The 18264-nt window shown below is 43.0% G+C and overlaps 1 protein-coding gene and 1 long non-coding RNA gene across 3 annotated transcripts in view; one reads left to right on the plus strand and one right to left on the minus strand.

The window, feature by feature from the left end:
• Positions 1 to 14008, plus strand: part of LOC122696263 — a 15091-nt gene extending 1083 nt beyond the window's left edge. The window contains exons 2-3 of the long non-coding RNA XR_006341720.1: positions 6437 to 6572; positions 13889 to 14008. This is a non-coding gene — a long non-coding RNA (uncharacterized LOC122696263). The remainder of the gene's footprint in view (positions 1 to 6436; positions 6573 to 13888) is intronic.
• XNDC1N (XRCC1 N-terminal domain containing 1, N-terminal like) overlaps positions 1 to 14061 on the minus strand; it is a 16098-nt gene extending 2037 nt beyond the window's left edge. Inside the window, exons 1-7 of one of the 2 annotated variants that reach the window (XM_043905983.1) lie at positions 13925 to 14061; positions 11675 to 11816; positions 10420 to 10575; positions 8763 to 8941; positions 3971 to 4056; positions 3559 to 3731; positions 1051 to 1123 (exon numbers count right to left, since the gene is read on the minus strand). In XM_043905983.1, the coding sequence (XP_043761918.1) occupies positions 1051 to 1123; positions 3559 to 3731; positions 3971 to 4056; positions 8763 to 8941; positions 10420 to 10575; positions 11675 to 11816; positions 13925 to 13969 (854 nt within the window). In that variant the 5' untranslated portion in view covers positions 13970 to 14061. Of the gene's footprint in view, positions 1 to 1050; positions 1124 to 3558; positions 3732 to 3970; positions 4057 to 8756; positions 8942 to 10419; positions 10576 to 11674; positions 11817 to 13924 lie in introns of those variants that run through there. The other variant, XM_043905993.1, reaches the window with a different exon arrangement.
• Positions 14062 to 18264: the final 4203 nt, after the last annotated feature.

Genomic DNA, 18264 nt, shown 5'->3' on the forward strand with positions numbered 1-18264 from the left:
AGAGCTTCTATCACTGCCTTCAGGTTTATTATTATTATTATTTTTTTTACAGACATAATACACATCTCATAAAATTCACCCTTTTAGATTATTCAGTGGTTTTAGGATATTCACGAGGTCATTGATTATTATAGCTTACTCCAGAATATTTTTATCACCCCCAAAAAGAAACCCTGAACCCATTCATAGTCACTTCCTACTCCTCTATTCCCACATACTCTGACATTTTTTGTCCATTTAAAAAATGAGGTTATCTTTTATTATTGAATTGTAAGGGTTCCTTACAACTTTTGAACTGTGGTATTGGAGAAGACTCTAGAGAATCTCTTGGGCTGCAAGGAGATCAAACCAGTCAATCCTAAAGGAAATCACTCCTGAATATTCACCAGAAGGGTTGATGCTGAAGCTGAAGCTCCAATACTCTGGCCACCTGATGTGAAGAACTGACTCACTGGAAAAGACCTTGATGTTGGGAAAGATTGAAGGCAGGAGAAGGGGACGACAGAGGATGAGACGGTTGGATAGCATCACCTACTTGATGGGCATGAGGTTGAGCAAGCTCCGGGAGTTGGTGATGGACAGGGAAGCCTGGCATGCTGCAGTCCATGGGGTCACAAAGAGTCAGACACAACTGAACCACTGAACTTAACTGAACTGAAGGGTTCCTTTATATTTCTAGATACAAACCCCTTATTGAATACACAATATGCAAATATTTCCCCCCTTTTTCTGAGGGCTGTCTTTTAATTTTCTTGATGGTGTCCTTTGAAGCAGAAAACAACTTAAATTTTAAAGAAGCCCATGAGATATAGCACACTTGTCTTCATTTCTGGTTTGCTTCCAGGGCCACCGCCTTGTCTAGCTCCATGCCTGACACCATGTAGACAAGGACATCTTTTCTCTTGCTACCTTGTAAGTCCAGACCATGAGAGCAAGACCAGACACCAGGGTGCTCTCTGGCATAACTGAAACATGAGTGGGGGGTGGACAGGTGCAGAAGGACAGTAGGTTAGGGGAGATGATCTGGGGCTTTCAGGTTGACCTACTTACCTGCGGGCTCCTACTTTCCTCCTCTTTGTCCTGCCCATGTCCTTCTCTATGTTCTGCTCCTCTGATCTGGTCTCTGTGTTAGAAACGCTCATTAAATCTATCTCATTAACAAAAGGCCCTTCACATATGAAATTCCTTATTTTGAGAATATTCTATCCCCCTTCCCTAGTCAATTCCTTCTTGCTCTTCAAGTCTTAGATGAAATGCTAATTGCTATGAGGCAGGATTCTCTCATCGAAAGCTGGTCATCCTATTATGCTTTGCCTTTGAAGTACTTATCACCGTTTTAAGTTTTAGATTTCCTTGTGTGACATGGATGCGTATCTCTCCATCAGGGTAGAAGCACTGCTTTTTTATTTATTGTGGTGTCCCTGGCACCTAGCCCAGAGCCTTGCACATAGAGATGTGCAATTAATATCTGTCAAAGAGCAGTAACAAAAGCTAGCAAAAACGGTTTGTCTAGTTATTCAGAACTTATGGAGCACTACATACAGGATTTACTATATATAACATATATATTTTAGATTTCTTATTTATTTTTATTTTTGGCTGTGCTGGGTCTTTTCTGTCTCGTGTGCTCCTTTTCTAGTTGCGGTGAGTGGGGTCTACTTGTCATTGTGATGCGAGGGCTGCTCATAGCGGTCACTCCTCTCGTTGCAGAGCACAGCTCCAGGTGTTCCGGGCTCAGTAGCTGCAGCTCGAGGACTTAGCTGCCCTGCTGCATTGGAATCTTCCCCGACCAGGGATCAAACCGGAGTCGCCTGCATTGGCAGGTGGATTCTTAACCACTGGACCACCAGGGAAGTCCAGCATTTACTATATGTTAAGTGTTTTCATAGCTCTAACACCCAGTCTGTAGCATGCCCCCCAAAGATGAGTTCCTTCCTCATTCTCCGTATTTTAAAATGATAACCTGCATCCTTCCTTATATGGAAGGCAGCTTGTAGAATGACTCCCACTGGTTCCTGATTCCTGATATACATGCCTCCCCTTAAGTGTGGGAAGGACTTAGGAACTTGCTTCTAATGAATAGAATATGGTTAGGAATTCCCTGGTGGTCCAGTGGCTAAGACTCCACAGTCCCAATGTAGGGGGCCTGGGTTTGATCCCTGGTCAGTGAACTAGATCCCACATGCTGCAACTGAGAGTTCACATGCTGCAACTAAAGAGCCGGTTCCAGTTTGTTGGGGGAATCAAAGATCCCACGTGCTGAAACTAAGACTCGGTGAAGCCAAAAAACAAAAAGCATCTAGTGCAGATGTTAAAAAAAAAAAAGAATATAGCAAAAGTGATGGGATGGCACTTCTGTGATGAGGTTACCAGACACTGACTCCTTTCTTGTTAGCACTGTGTCTCTTGCCCTCGAGGTGGCTCACTCTAACGGAGCAAGCTGCCACAATGTGAAATGCTCTATGGAGAGGCTCTCATGGCAGAACTGAGGGGGGCCTGAATCCAACAGCCCTCAGAGGCACTGAACCCCTACCACAATCATGTGGAGGGGTGAAGGAGCAGATCCTTTCCAGCTGAGCCTTGGAACGATGGCAGCCTGTGACAGATCCAGAGTCTGAGACCCAGTTAAGTCACACCTGGATTCCTAACCATGAAAAACCGTGAGACAGTAAATATTGTTTTCAGCCACTAAATTTTGGGGAAATTTATTACAATTGGTAACCAGTGTACCCTATTTCTGCTGCAGGACTCACTCTCTGCGATGGCCCACATTCTGTCTGTGGAGTGCGTTTCTAAATAAATCCACTTCTTACCTATCAAAAAAAAAAAGTACCCTATTTCTGCAATAAAATAATATACTCATGATTTCACTAATTTGTTCAGTTCTTTGAAATGACAAACCATTCCTTTAAAAAAATTTTTCCCAATGAAGCAATGAGTGGAATCAAGGGTTTAGAGTGAGAATGCTACTTGTTTCTGCTCTCTGGCTGTTCAGAATAGTGAGAAGGACAAGAACTCTGGGGTTCAAATCCTGGTCTGCCACTTATTAGCTGTGTGACTTAGAATATGTAGCCTCAGGTTCTTTTGTAAAATGAGTTTGTGGCGAACATTAGTTAGTAAAAGTGCCTAGCAATGTCTGGTGCAAAGTAGGAACTCCAAAATGTTAAATCCTTTCTCTCTCTGTGATGAAACCACATTACTCCCCTACTTCATGTCTCTAATAAGCTCCATATACCACCACCTCGACTTAATTGTCCTCCTTCGTTCACTCACAGAACATTAAAACTGCAAGAGGCCTAAATACTATTTGGTTTAATTCCTTCACTTTGAAGAGAAAAGATTTGAAGCCCAAAGAGATAAGGACTTTTGGTTCCTGGGCCAGAGCTCTTTCAATTATATACAATACTTGATTTTTCTTCTGGGAACAAGACACTGACCACCACCTTTTCCTCCATTTGAAGTCCTGTTTGTGAGCCATCCTTGTGTAGCAATGATGCATTCAGGGAGGAAGGAGGGTGCTGGGAAGTAAGGAGCCAAAGGTAGGTCATGGGGCCTCACCTGCGCTGTCCTGATGACTGGGACCTGGTTCTGCATGGCTGGTTTTAGGGTCTGCCACACGGGCTGGAGGTGCCCTATGGGCGGCTGAAAGCACCATGCAGGCTGAACGCCCCAGAGTCCCTGGCTGCAGCTGCTTTAGGATATTCCTGAGCTCGGAGATTTCCTTGGTGGTCCTGCAGGGAAACATGGAGCACTTGGTTTCATTCAGAACAGAGATTACATTTTGCTCACCCAGGTCAGAAGCATCTAACCAAGAAAGCCAGGTTTGGTATATAGATGCGGTGAGGCCTAGAGTGTGGAAGTAACTGAGAGAACCCAGACAGGTCCTGTGTGTCTGTGAGTGATCTGGTAGTTTCCTCCAGGAGAAAGAACTGAGAAGTTGCCAAGAGACCTCACTCTGGCAGTTACGTACGTTTGGGGATCTGGGAAGAATGTCCTCCGGATGGAAGGATTAGCCAGCCAGGGGCTGGGATCAGACTCTTGAGCATCAGAAGAGCCCTGAGGAGAAAATGGAGAAATATGAAGTACACACATTCACCACCAGGGGGCACTGTCAAATAATGCCAGGGACACTACCAAACTCAGGGCTTCAGCTTAATGACTGTATTTGCTATAACTTGTATGTGGCACGTTGGCTTGTCTATGTACACACTTTTCCAGCTCTAAGATGTGAGATTTGGTGATTTTGTGTAGTTCATTCCCAGTATTAAGGATTTTGTTATGATCCTGAAAGACCCCAAGATAAAAGAACACAAGCTATTGGGAAAACCAGGGCTATGGGACTCATATTATATGCAAATTTGTATACATGTATATACATACACGGGCTTCCTTGGTAGCTCAGCTGGTAAAGAATCTGCCTGCAATGCGGGAGACCTGGGTTTGTTCCCCGGGTTGGAAAGATCCCCTGGAGGAGGACATGGCAACCCACTCTTGTATTCTTACCTGGAGAATTGCCATGGACAGAGGAGCCTGGTGGGCTACAGTCCATGGGGTCACAAACAGTTGGACATGACTGAGTGAATAAGCATAGTACAGCATATACATATACCATGGACAGAGGAGCCTGACGGGCTACAGTCTATAGGATTGCAAAGAGCACATGACTGAAGCAACTTAGCATGTACACATGCATACACATAAATATACAACTCAGTGGACATGAGTTTGAGCAAACTCCAGCAGCTGATGAAGGACAGCGAGGCCTGGCATGCTACAGTTCATGGGGTCATAGAGTCAGACACAACTTAGTGACTGATCAACAACACATATTTTTAAAAGTTTATACATATATAAATAGAACACATATAAAATTGGTTCACGTAGGTACAAAACTCAAATCACTCATCTCTATATACCCATGTGACAGAAACAAATTATACACACATAGGTATTTCTTTATATTTAAAAATAGTTCTATTTTGAACTATTTGGGGATATTTTAGTCATTTTTCTCTTTTAAATGTTTAAATTTCAGGACGTTTTATTTTGTGAACAATTTTGCTCACCTATAACTAAAAACCTACCAATTTTAGCCACCACTTCTAGCTATCTATAAAAAGATGTGTATATAGATATCCCATGTCTCTTTCTAGCATCAGACACTGTAACTATCAACAGGCATCTTATAAACTTTTTGGCTTCTAAATTCAGAAATGTCTATATAAGCAATAATCAAGTACTGGATAATTTCTACATAGATTTTATTCATGTGGTATGCTACAGTTTCTTAATTTATCAAAATTTAATTTATTTGTGTCAAGTCATTTGTGGCTTTTTCCTTTTTATCTTTTTCCAAATTTTCTTTTTTCCCTTAAATTAAAAAAATTTTTCCTTTAATTTTAAGCTCTTCTAAAAACGAAACAAAACAAAAGCTCTCCTTCTTCTATCACAGATTCTATTTATTATTATTTTTGGCCTCACTGCATAGCTTGTGGAATCTTAGTTCTCCAACCAGGGACTGAAACGGGCCTTTGGCAGTGAAAGCTCCATGTTCTAACCACTAGACTGCTGGGGAATTCCCTCACAGATTCTTTTAAAGGTAAATGTCTTTCTTTCTTGTAGGGAATTATACATATATATGTCTTTCTTGTAAAGCATGACTTTGACCTCATTCTACAAGTTTGAGAAGTAGCATTTTTATTCACATTCACAATTTTCTAATATACCATTACAATATCATCTTGGACTTAACATTAATTTTAAAATATTTAATTTTCCAGGTTTTTTCTTTCTTTTTTATCTTGTCTCATAAATTTTGGAATGAATACTAATAGAAAGGGTTACTAGATGGATATGTAGAGATGGTTTTCTAATTTTAACTATAAATGAGACCAAGCATCAGGAGCTGAAGCCTTTCCAGGTGGCGCTAGTGGTAAAGCACCCACCTGCCAATGCAGGAGACATAAAGAGACATGGGTTCAATCCCTGGGTTAGGCAGATCCCCTGGAGGAGGGCACAGCAACCCCCTCCAGTATTCTTGCCTGAAGAATCCCATAGACAGAGGAGCCTGGCAGGCTACAGTCTATAGAGTCGCAAGAGTTGGACAGGACTGCAGTGACTGAGCACGCACGCATGTTATCAGAAATTGAGCTTCGAAGCAGAGTCTAGTGGCCTGGGTTCCAATCCAGTCACTGCTTGGCAGTGACCTGGGACACCCACTATATTTCTCTTGTGCTTGTTTCCTAACTGGAAAATCAATGATCATGAAAGATCTTACCTCACAGGATTATAAGCATTTATATAGTGATTTCACAATAATATACCATTAGAATGACATATTAGAAAAAAGTCTATGGCATTTTTTTTTTTTAGACATCTTAAAATTGTATAACTGAGTGCCATCCATTTGTTTCCACGTATGAACCCTCTCTTACAGAAATGTTTCCGGACCTCCTCTCCCTGCGGCATCAGAGAGGGCCTGCAATGGGTGTCATTCTACTCTGGCTGTTCAACGTCTGACATGACTCCAAGTTGCTGACTGCCTCCTGCTTGATCCCACCATGGCCCTAAAGGTGCAGAGTAATTTAGATATCTGGCCAGAATGGAAAAGACTCCAGGAAGCATTTATTTATGTCCTAGTATGCCCGGGACACCCTCCTTTGTGTCTGTCTTAAGTATAATTACTAATAGCACTCTTTTTGGCTCTTGAAGTATCTCAGATTGGATGATAAATTTTATGGTGACCTTACCTACCACTCCCCTCTGAAAGGTTATTTATATAATCAACATTTATACTAGAAAGTCTACTTTGTTCTAGGCACCGTCCTACCTGCCAGGAATGCCTGATAGAACAAGACAAACAGGTCCCTAATCTCCCAGAGCTCCCACTTTACTGAATAGCCAGGCCACAGAGCTCCGGAACCCACAGGGACAATGTTGGAACCCGGCAGAGCACAGAGAACTGCTTCCATTGATCCTTTTGCATTTGCAACCCTTCCCACAGGGGAAGAGTAAATCTCAGGCCTTACCTTGCCTCAGCGCTCTGGGCCTCTCCCAAGGCTATGTGACAAAAGCCTCTCTCCCCCTGTCTGCTCCAACTCTATCTTCTCTTCCCAAAGTGTGGTCTCTTTTTTTTTTTTTTCCCTCCCCAGTAACCTCAACAGGAGTGACATCTGTGAGGTTCACTCCTGGGAATCAAAATTCTTTTGGTTCTGCCAAATGAAGCTTCTAAAAAATGTACTGTGTGCCCGGGAAGCGCTGTGATGTAATGGCAGGAGACCTGGCTTCCTTCCGGTCCGTACTCTGCTCTGACTCACTGTGTGAATTAAAATATATACATTTCCCTATCTGAGATATAAAATGATGGGGTTGTGACTTGATGATCTCTAAGTATTTTTTCATCTCTAGAACTCTGGCTCTAGCCTTGTGTGATTATATCTTCATATTTGTGAGTGAATTATGGTGGAGGGTATTGGCTTGAAAAGATAAATGGAGACATGAGTGGTAAGAAAGCAGGAGTAGTTGGATCAGCCTTAGAAAGAAAAAATAACTAGAAAACTTTTTCCAGTAGTCATATATGGATGTGAGAAGGCTGAGCACTGAAGAATTGATGCTTTTGAATTGTGGTGTTGGAGAAGACTCTTGAGAGTCCCTTGGACTGCAAGCAGATCAAACTAGTCAATTCTAAAGGAAATCGACACTGAATATTCATTGGGAGGTCTGATGCTGAAGCTGAAGCTCCAATACTTTGGCCACCTGATGGTAAAAGCTGACTCACTGCAAAAGACCCTGATGCTGAGAAAGATGCAGGAGGGAGAAGGGGATGACAGAGGATGAGATGGTTGGATGGCATCACCAACAGAATGGACTTGAGATTGAGCAAGCTCTAGGAGATAGTGAAGGACAGGGAAGCCTGGTGTGTTGTGGTCCTTGGGGTCGCAAGGAGTCAGACGTGACTCAGTGACTGAATGACAATAGAACAAATGGTCCAACAGCTTTGTGCACACTGTACTGAGGGCTCACTCGCTTGGCTCATCTGTGTGTGAGGCTGAAGGAACGGTGTTCATGCCTATTTGTGAGAAAGGGCCACAAGCCCATTTATGTGAGTATTTGGGTTCTTTTAATAATTATTTATTTATTATTTATTTGGCTGTGCTGGGTCTCCATTGCGATGAGGGTTTTTCTCTAGTTGCAGAGAGCAGGGGCTACTCTTCAGTTGCCGCGTGTGGGCTTCTCATTGCAGCGGCTTCTCTTGCTGTGGAGCATGGGCTCTAGGGTGTGTGGGCTTCAGCAGTCACGACATGTCGGCTCAGTAGTTGCAGCTTCCAGGCTCTAGAGCACAGGCTCAGGAGTTGTTGTGCATGGGCTTAGTTGCCCTGTGGCATGTGGAAATCTTCCCAGACCAGGGATCAGGCCTGTGTCTCCTGCACTGGCAGGTGTATTCTTTACCAGTGAGCCACCGGGACGCCCTGGTTTTTTTTTTTTTAATTAATTAATTAATTTTCTTTTTGGTTGTGCTGGGTCTTCATTGCAGTGCACAGGCTTCGTTGCTCTGTAGCATGTGGGATCTTAGTTCTCCATGAGGGATCAAACCTCCATGCCCTGCACTAGAAGGCAGATTCTTAACCACTGGACCATCAGGAAAGACCTTATATTCATATTTGAATGTGTATGTGTGTGTGTATCCATCCCCAAATCAAACACCAGCTTCCTAACTAGAAACAGAAAAGGCTGGGACATGCTAGGTCCCCCATGGTTCATACCTGGCTCAGCCCCGAGCTCACAGCGACCGAGGGACCCTCCACAGGGTCGTCTAAGGAGTCCAGAGAGGAACACACCCGCAGGAAGGCCAGGCCAAAGGGCTGATGACGTGTGAAGGGTTGGGAGCAGGTCAGGCGAAGTCGATCCCATGACTCACCTGAGGCTGGGGCCAGGAAATCGCCTCAAGGAGAAAACAAGAAGAAAATGAGGGAGAAATGAAATGCATGAATGGTAGGGAGAAAGGGAGAGAAGGTCAGTACTGAGGAGAGGAAAGAAAGGACTGGGACTACAGAGAGAATTCCACCCTAAGGGAGAAGGGAGGCCTTTCCTCCCCCCAGCTCGGGTGCTCAGGGTCTGGCAGCACCACGCAGGCCAGTCAGGGCCCTCTCTACCCAGCGCTTTGCCTTCCCACCATTGCTCCTCTGGCCGGGGGCCACGCTGTTCCCAGCGTGACTATATCCTCGGTCTATACCTCTCCACAAACCTTACCACTGTCTCATTTTAACAGCAGGTATCCGGAGGGTTGGAGTCTGGGGTGACCACTTGCCCAGTGGATCAGCTGAGCTACATCTATCCTTCCTGGACCATGAGACCTCAATCTCCCTCAAGGCACCACCTGCTCTACATACTTGCTCACTGGATCACAGACCAGTACTCCCAACCCTTCTCATCTTCCATTCCCAGAACTAAAGTCTCTCATCTCGTATCCCAGGTCACTTCTCCTTCACAACATTACAAGTGCCTCCAATTTAGACACAGATGTATGAGTCCTTCCTAGACTGCAAGTCCCTGGAGGCCAGGAATCAGACCATGTATTTCTTGTGCAGTGCCCAGTGACCACAGAGATGTGCAGTGAAGAGGACTCAGAAAACACTGTATACAACATAACCACAACCACCACACAGCCTTCCTTCACTTACAGAAATAATTTTCCTATACTCACACACGTTTATTTGTTGTTGTTGTTTAGTCACTAAGTCATGTCCGACTCTTTGGTGACCCCATGGACTATAGCCTGCCAGGCTCCTCTATCCATGGGGTTTCCAAAGCAAGAAGAATACTAGAGTGGGTTGCCATTTCCTTCTCCAGGGGATCTTCCCAACCCAGGGATCCAACCCGCATCTCCTGCTTGGCAGGCGGATTCTTTACCACTGAGCCACCGGGGAAGCCCTATACACATTTCTACAAACACTCTAATCACAAATGTGGGTTCTATTTCTGGCTTCACTGAATCACATGTTATGTGTAAATATAAATCATAGCTCATAAGTATCGCTGGCTATCAGGTATTGTCATCACAGAGAACTCACACACAAACACACCACGCAATGGTTCACTCATTACCCTATCCCCCCCCAACAGAAGTAAGTGAGTCCCTGCTTAGGCTCCCTCCCACAATACACACCTTCCAGCTGGTACAGCCCTCTAGAGTCCAGCGTCTCTCTTTTTCATTACCACTGTCTCTCTCAGTCTCTCATTTCTGCTTTTGCCCTCCTCACCATCTTTTTTTTTTTTTTTTTAATATTTATTTATTTGGCTCATGGAATCTTTTAGTTACAACATGGATCTAGCTCCCTGACTAGGGATTGAACCTAGGCTTCCTGCGTTGGGAGCACGGAGTCTTAACCACCGGACCACCAGGGAACTCCCTCTCCTTACCATTTTTAAACATGCGGACCCCTGAGCGGTTTTTTCCCTGCTTTGAATCAGCCAGGGACATCAGCATGGTTGCAGGGAGCAGGGTGACGAAAGGTCTGTCCAGGGACCAGGAGGAACGACCCACGTCAATTTGCAGGAAGGCACAACCACAGTTACCTGGGGACAGAAGGTTGCGAGAAAGTGAAGGTGGGATGATGGACTCCCCTGACTGCCCACAAGGGGATCAGTGGGCAGAGGACATTCCTCCTTTCTAGAGCTCAGGGGAGGCCCAGAGAGGTCAAGCAACAGTGAGCCAGTAACTGAAGTGGGACGAGACCTCAGCCCGCTAAATCAAGGCTCCCCATGTTCCTCCCGGCCAGAAACTTTTCCCTGACCCAAGAGACTTGCAGTTTCCCAGTCCTCTGGCTCTGGTGGGCAGTGCTAAACTCTGTCTCTCTCTGAAATCCTTGCTAGGGAGCCTGATGTCTCTCTGTCCTGACACAGCTGAGACAGATGGTCTTTGTCAATTCTCTATTTCTAGAGAATTCTAAGACCAGCTTTCTCAACCCAAAACGCCTATGGAGCCTTCCTGCATGAACCTGCACAGTTCATCCCCAGGCATCCTCCTGACACTGATATTTATTTTTAATTGTATTTTTAGTTTTCTGTTTTTAATTTTCTGATGGCACTGCACAGCACATGGGATTTTAGTTCCCCTACCAGGGATCAAACCCATGCCCCCTGCAGTGGAAGTGCGAAGCGCAGAGTCTTAACCACTGGACTGTCAGGGAAGTCCCTATATATATATATATATATATTTTTTTTTTTTTAATTTTAAATTAAATTTTACCATTTTCCTGGTCATGCTGGGCGGCTTGCAGGATCTTAGTTCCCTGACCAGGGATCAAAGCTCTTTGCGGTGGAAGTATAGTTTTCACCACTGGACCACCACTATATACCACTGATATTTAGAGGCATATATAAGTTCTATCTGTTGGCACTCAGATTTGTTAATGTCCTAAGGCTTCACCGAGACCGCTCAGGTCAAAGCAAGGCAGGTATGCTGTGTAACTAAGGGAATGGCACTCATAGGGTTCAGCAATGTCAAATGCCTGCCCCAAGGGCAAGGGCCACATATCCCCTTCATGCCAGGTAGGGCTTGCTCCAGGAAGGCTGTTGCAGGAGACTGCATTCGAACACACTGCTGCAGCCCTGGGAGGGAACGGTACTCCTGTGCTCCCCACAGAGGCTCCCAGGCCTTGGAGAACTCACTCACCCACGTCGATGTAGCCAATGGGCACTGCCCTCTCCAGCTGCAGCTCCACTTTCAGCTGCCTGCTCTTGTCCTGAGGACAGCTGAGCCACGGTCCCCTCTGACTGTCTGGGTTCAGCAAATTCTCCACCGGATATTTGGGATCCTAAGTCAGAGAGAGGAAGAGAAATGAGGAACCTCATCAAGGGAAAAAAGGATGTCCATGAATGAGGGATCTCTATACACCTAAACCTTTCCAGGATCCTAATGGAAAAGGCTTTAGACAGGAGTCCATCTCTCATGTACCAAGGGATTTATAGACATTGCTTATCTCTTCTTTGGTTTCCACTACCTCATTTAATCCTCCTCATAACAACTTTAGGTGGTTACTATCACTGCTTCTTAGTTAAAGATGAACAAACGGACACTTAAGTTCAGAAACTTACCCAAGGCCACAAGACCAAATAACCAACCAAAGTTGGAACTCTTTGGTGTCTGAATTCAGAATTCTTAAACACCACATAATACTATAGTCTTTCCTGTAGTATTGGTTCCAGGGGATTGGTTCCAGAACTCCCATGGATATAAAAATCGGTGGATGCTCAAGTCTCTTATATAAAATGTGTATGTATGTATATCTCTCCATGTACTTTACTCATCTCTAGATTACTTATTTATAATATCTAATACAATGTAAATGCTTTGTAAATAGTTGTAAATACAATATAAACACTATGTAAATAGTTGCCAACATGTAGTAAATTCATGTTTTGCTTTCTGGAACTTTCTGGAATTTTTTTTCCCCTGCATATTTTTGATCTGTGGTTGGCTGAATCTGGGGATGTGGAACCCATCCATATGCAGGGATGACTGTTTCATTTCATTTATAAGGTGCTTTCACAGACATGTATCTTCAAAGTAACCCTATGAGATAAGAAACACAAAGATTTTTATTCTAAGTTTACAACTGATGGTTAGAGATGTTGTTCAAAGACAACAATATTAAAACTGAGATAAAATTCTCAGTTCTGACCCAAGTCAGGTGTTTTTTGGTGGAAAGGCCTTGAGCAAACTACTTTTTCTCCCTGGATCTAAATTTCTTCCTAAGTTAAGGTAGGGGAGACTAGACTCATGGTTTTCAATCTTATTATTTTTTTTTTTTTTAGCAATAAAACCCTTCCTTTTAACTGAAATCTTACACTAAAGATTATTTATTTTTTCAATACTAAATATTTTCAAAAATATTTTGATACTAATTATCAATATTACTTATCATTATTAAATAATTTTAAAAATTTTCAAAAATAAAAGTAGAGCTATGGTTAAAGCACTGGTTGAGGAGCCTGGAGACATACTTGTGGCCCCTCCCTTCAACTTCCAGAAGTGGATTTCTAGCACAGCTTGAAAATCACAATATTAGAAGAGAGCTAATGTCCTCTAGCATTTTATAAGGCTGAGTCCATGAAGAAAACCATTTAGGTTGACCATGTAGCTAAGAAAGATAACAGTAATTTTTATTTTATTTCACTTTGGAGTTGACATAGTAGTTCTTAAAGATTCTCTAAGGGGCTTTCTGAAATGTGGGGATAATTTTGACTGTCATAGTGACTAGGAAGCATTGTTATCACTAGGGTCTGGAGGCCATAGATCTGGAGGCTAAACATCTTACGAGGCATAGGATATCACTATAAGAACGAAGACTTCTCCTACGCAAAACACCAATGGCACCCCTTGAGAAAGACTAGAGTAACAGAAGGGGACATGTGGGGAGGAGCAGGAAATGGATAGAGATGACAGCGGAGGACAGGGCCCAGCATCGAGCACTAACCGGGATAACTGCGATTTCCTGGAAGTGGATTCATAGGAGGGATGCTGAGATCCCCTTTGATGGCAGTGGTGTTATCCTCACAGGTCAGGGATGACCTTGAGTGCCCTAGTCTGATCTCAATGACAGTGTGACTAAATTGCCCTTCTGGGGACCCTGGTATAGACTCTGGGCCTATAGCTTTGCCAGCTGCCTGCAGAGAAGGGTGGAATCCTGAGGTTGCTTCCTTCTTTACCTTTGAGGCCTGCTTTTATGTATCCTGCACTGCTCTGAGAGCAACCTGAGGGCAAGAGCTGCATTTCCTGCCTTTGACTCTGAACTCCTAAAGAAGGGAAAATGGCTCTTCTGTTGAATTGGGAGTTTCCTGAAAGTGGAGCTAAGTCTCCTTCTTTTTTTCCTTTCATTCTTTTCAGTCACCAAGAAAAAACCATGCCTGCTAATTAACATACCTGAGAGGAAAATGACACCACATGGCTAATCTTCACTGGAGCCATGGTGGGCCCAGCAGCTGTCCCAAGCACAAGGCAGAATGCTTTCTCCTGAGATCTCTTCTGTCACCACTTTGGTGCCTATATTTCGGTCCCATCAGCTTCCAGAAGACAAGGAACCGTCATGTTACTACTGAAGAAGAGAACAAAAGGAAAATAAACAAGTCTTGAATGTTTTTCTGGTAACAGGAGTTATTTACATCAGTACATCAGTCACTATTTCTGATGACCATGATGGGGCTGGTGGGGTGGTGATCAGGGAGCAGATCTAGAGTCGCTGATGAAATTCCAACAAAAGTAAAACAACTGGAATGCAATAGAGCAGCAAGTACAAAACATATATAGATTATCAACAGAATTATATTATATATATTTTATATACATATATAAACATGTAGACGTTGGATATATACGAAGGTGAGCCCTCATGGCATGAACTATGCCTTAAATTATCCATCTTTATAACCCTAGATTCTACCTAGCACATAGTAAAGATATGCAACAAACATTCAACTAAATAAGGGATACAAGTTTCTTGTTTTTTTTCCTTCCCATAAAACAAATCTTCTTAGATTAAGTTACTTCTCTACTAGAGACTTCAAGGGCTTGCTGACATACGCAGATCCTTTGCTATATGGTAGGACTAAATAAACTTTAATTCAGTTTGACCCCTCAAAGCATCTACAACATAGATCTGTCCATTTCCTGGTTTATCTCCTACTATTCCTTTCAGCAGGGGATGTTTTACCGTAATTACTTTATTTATTTAATCTTAAAAGTTCATGTGGGAATTTGTATTTTGTCTTTTGCTAAACTTTTTATGGAAAAATTTAAATATACGCAAAAACACATACACACACATATATATTAGTATAATGAACTCTTGTGCATCACTTAGCTTCAACAATTCCTTGGGTAGAGAGAAGTGTTTTTAAAGTTGTCGGAATGTCTTTAGATGGTATCTCTCTTCAAATATTTACCTGCCCTTTCACTCAGGTTTCTTAACTCACGTGGTCCCTGAAATGAGTCCATGACCTCGATATACTCGTGGTCATAATGGTCTTGTGTCCTTCCCACCAAAAAACCTTTTTCCCACCTCTGAGACTTTGTTCATGCCATTGTCTCTGCTTGGAATGTTCTTTCCTCCTTTCGCTGACAAATCTAATGCATATTTGATGTCCAAATGTCACCTCCACTCTGCTCAGCACTCAAAGTGATAGCTCCCTCCTCTCAATTCTGTATTACAATGATCTGCATATGTCTTTTGTCCCTTGGCCAACTGTAAGCTCTTGGAAGACAGGCTTCATGTTTGATTTATTTCTGTATCCTCATTAAGAGGGAGAAACATAGTTTCAGATTAACCAGTGTCCGCTGAAAGAATGACCATAAAAATTAGGCTCCAAATGGTCAGCCATCATGGAATGCTCAGAGTGAGGTAGCTACTCTGAGAGCAGTAACCAAAGTCTAATGAATACCATTCTAAAGGTCACAGGTTACGTTCAAGATGGTACCAAGGCTTCAAAGAAAGAAGAGGTCAGGGTGAGTCCTCAGTCACCTCCCAGGTCTTCAGATGAACTAAAGCTGATTATTCTCATTATAGCAACTCACTGAACATTCAACAATTTTTCTTCTCTCTGCTAGATAATGGAGACAGAAAAATAAATAACATAGATAGCGTCTCCGTTTTGGAGAAACTCCCAGTATACACCTGTGATTTGATGGAAAAACTCTACCATCTCTCAAAACTAATACACGTCTGACTGAACCAGTCCCAACGCTACACATCAGGCTTGGGGACCCTGAAGCTGTCAATATTAGATACTTTATTTAGCTAATATTTTGAGGAGGAGGTTGTCTAGCAGGTACCAGACATTGGACTAGGTTACACAGTGGTGAATAAGACATATACAGTATTTTTTATGAAGATCACTATCTATCAAATTGCTTGTTCTCACAGGATTAAGTGCTTTCTGACTTCACTGCCCTTGCATACGTTGTTGTTCTTGTTTTTTGGTACCAGTTTATTTACCCTGTGTGTACCCGCACTAAGCAGTGAGCTCTTTAAGGATACAGATTTTTGTCATGCTCATCATCTCCCACACTTCAGAGAGATGTTGGAACACAGTAGGTATAAATAAATAGCCATTGAAAAGAGTACTTCTTAAGTCAATATAATTCAATCAGACTTGCACAGAAGTTTCTGGCAAACACAACAAACTCATCAACCAATAATGGGCCACAAACTGCTGTTGTTTTTAAATTTTAAATACTACAAATCGGCAAGAAAAGGGCAAGCACTCCAATATAAAACTGGGGACACGATATAAACATACAATCCACATAAGATAAAATCTGAATGACCAATACCCCATATAAAAAAGTGCTCAGCCTCACTGATAATAAGCAAAGTACAAATACCTGTTCCTCTAAGACTGGAAAAAACAGAAAAGTCTACAATATGAAGGAGTGGCAATAATATGGGGAAATGGGCTCTCTCATAAACACTTCCAGCACATCTTAATTCTGACTAGCTACATTTCAAGAATAGCCATGTGTCCTGGTTTACTTAAACAGTGCAGCTCTAGCTCATGTGCACAAAAAGATACATGTAATTGTTTCTTAATAGCAAAAAGCATAAAACTCTAATGTCCACTAGTTGAGGAATGGATGAATGAAATGTTCTATATCATACGGAATACTATTAACAGTTAAAAGGAATAAACTAGATGTAAATATATGTAAACATGGATAGACTGCCTCCCCCCAAAATAGAGTGAAAGAATAAGTTACCAAAAAAAATAACTATACATAGAAAAATAGCATTTAAGTTCTTTACAAAAGGAAACGAAACAATACTTGCACTGCCCACTGAATACACACTAGTTTTTTTTTTTCAACAGACTGGGAGAATACACAGCTAATTATACGACTTGCTTCTAGGGAGAATGAAAGGGTAATGAATCTGATAGTAAAGGGCACAGATAAATCCCACTTCTGTTTCATATTATCTTTCTTAAAAAATGAGTATGCAAATAGATTATGATGTCAATCGTCAATTGGGGGTGGTGAGTATACGGTGTTTATAATATTCTATGTACCCAGTTTCACATAATAAATATAATTCCCATTTTAAATAAATGTAGATGGTCCCAAATGAAGTTGACGGTCAATCTAATAAAGTGAGCCCACAAGGCATCCTAGCCCTATCTATGCTGTAGATTCAGCCGGGACCTCCAGGGGGCGGGGTGAAATGTAAGCAGGGACCACAGGCTTGCGAGGTGTAGGGTTCAGATGTACAATGTACAAAAAAAACCAGGGTACTGGAAATGAAACAGGAAACTGTAAGCTGGGGTGCAGCATAGTGAATAAGATGTACAGGACGGGAGTAAGAGTAGAAGCTGGAGACGCAGTGTGTGGGCACAGTAAAGAATTCGAAGATGTGTGAAGTGGATCCGGAGGCGTGAGGGCCTAAGAAGCAGTTTGGGGGCCGTGGAAACTCCGCAAGACTCTTCAGCTCTCAGATTCCTGAGCCTAAGCCACTACTTTCACCGCTTCTCGGAATGCGCTGTTCTGTTCACTTCCTTTATGGCCACCCTTCCTCCCTTTTGTCCATTCCCCTCCCCATCGAAAACCCGAATGACCCTCACCCGGGATAATGGACCTCGAAGTGCCACCTCTGCCTTAGATCTTGGACCAAAAAAAAAAAAAAAAACGTTCTCCCGCCAATTTGGCCCTCTAACCTCCGCCTTCTGACCCGAAGCACCACTCTTCCGCCTCCCGAAGCCCGGGAACATGTTCTGGGGCCTCAAGAAGCCGCTGTTTCCGGAAATTGACTCCCACCAACGTAAAAAGACACGTGCTATAGACAGAAAAATACATTCGGGTGGTTTCTGTATATTTCACGCATTGCAAATCTCCCGGAGAGAGCGGACTTTAAACTTCCGGGTCAGTTTCTGTACATTCTGGGAAATGTAGTCCTTAGTCTCCACGCTTCACTCGAGTTACCCATTGAGGGAGCGTCGCAAAATAGACAGTTTAGGGGCCCTTCTCTTTGGTTCTACACAGGGGAAAATTGGTGACATATCTGTACTGGAAATAATACAAGGTTAATTTCTCATTTCCCAAGTTCCCTCCTCCGCCGCCGAAGCTTACAAGTACACGGAATCCACCCCTCCCTAACCTTTAAGTGGGTAGCAGGCAGACTGTCTCTTAGTTGCCTTCGGGTCTCTGCCTGTCTTGGTGTCCCGCCCCCTCTGCCGAAGCTTGTACAGCCGATTGGCTAGAAGCAGTTGAGCGGCGGA

This window comes from Cervus elaphus, chromosome 1 (assembly GCF_910594005.1).
Source record: "Cervus elaphus chromosome 1, mCerEla1.1, whole genome shotgun sequence".
Taxonomy (NCBI): Eukaryota; Metazoa; Chordata; class Mammalia; order Artiodactyla; family Cervidae; genus Cervus; species Cervus elaphus.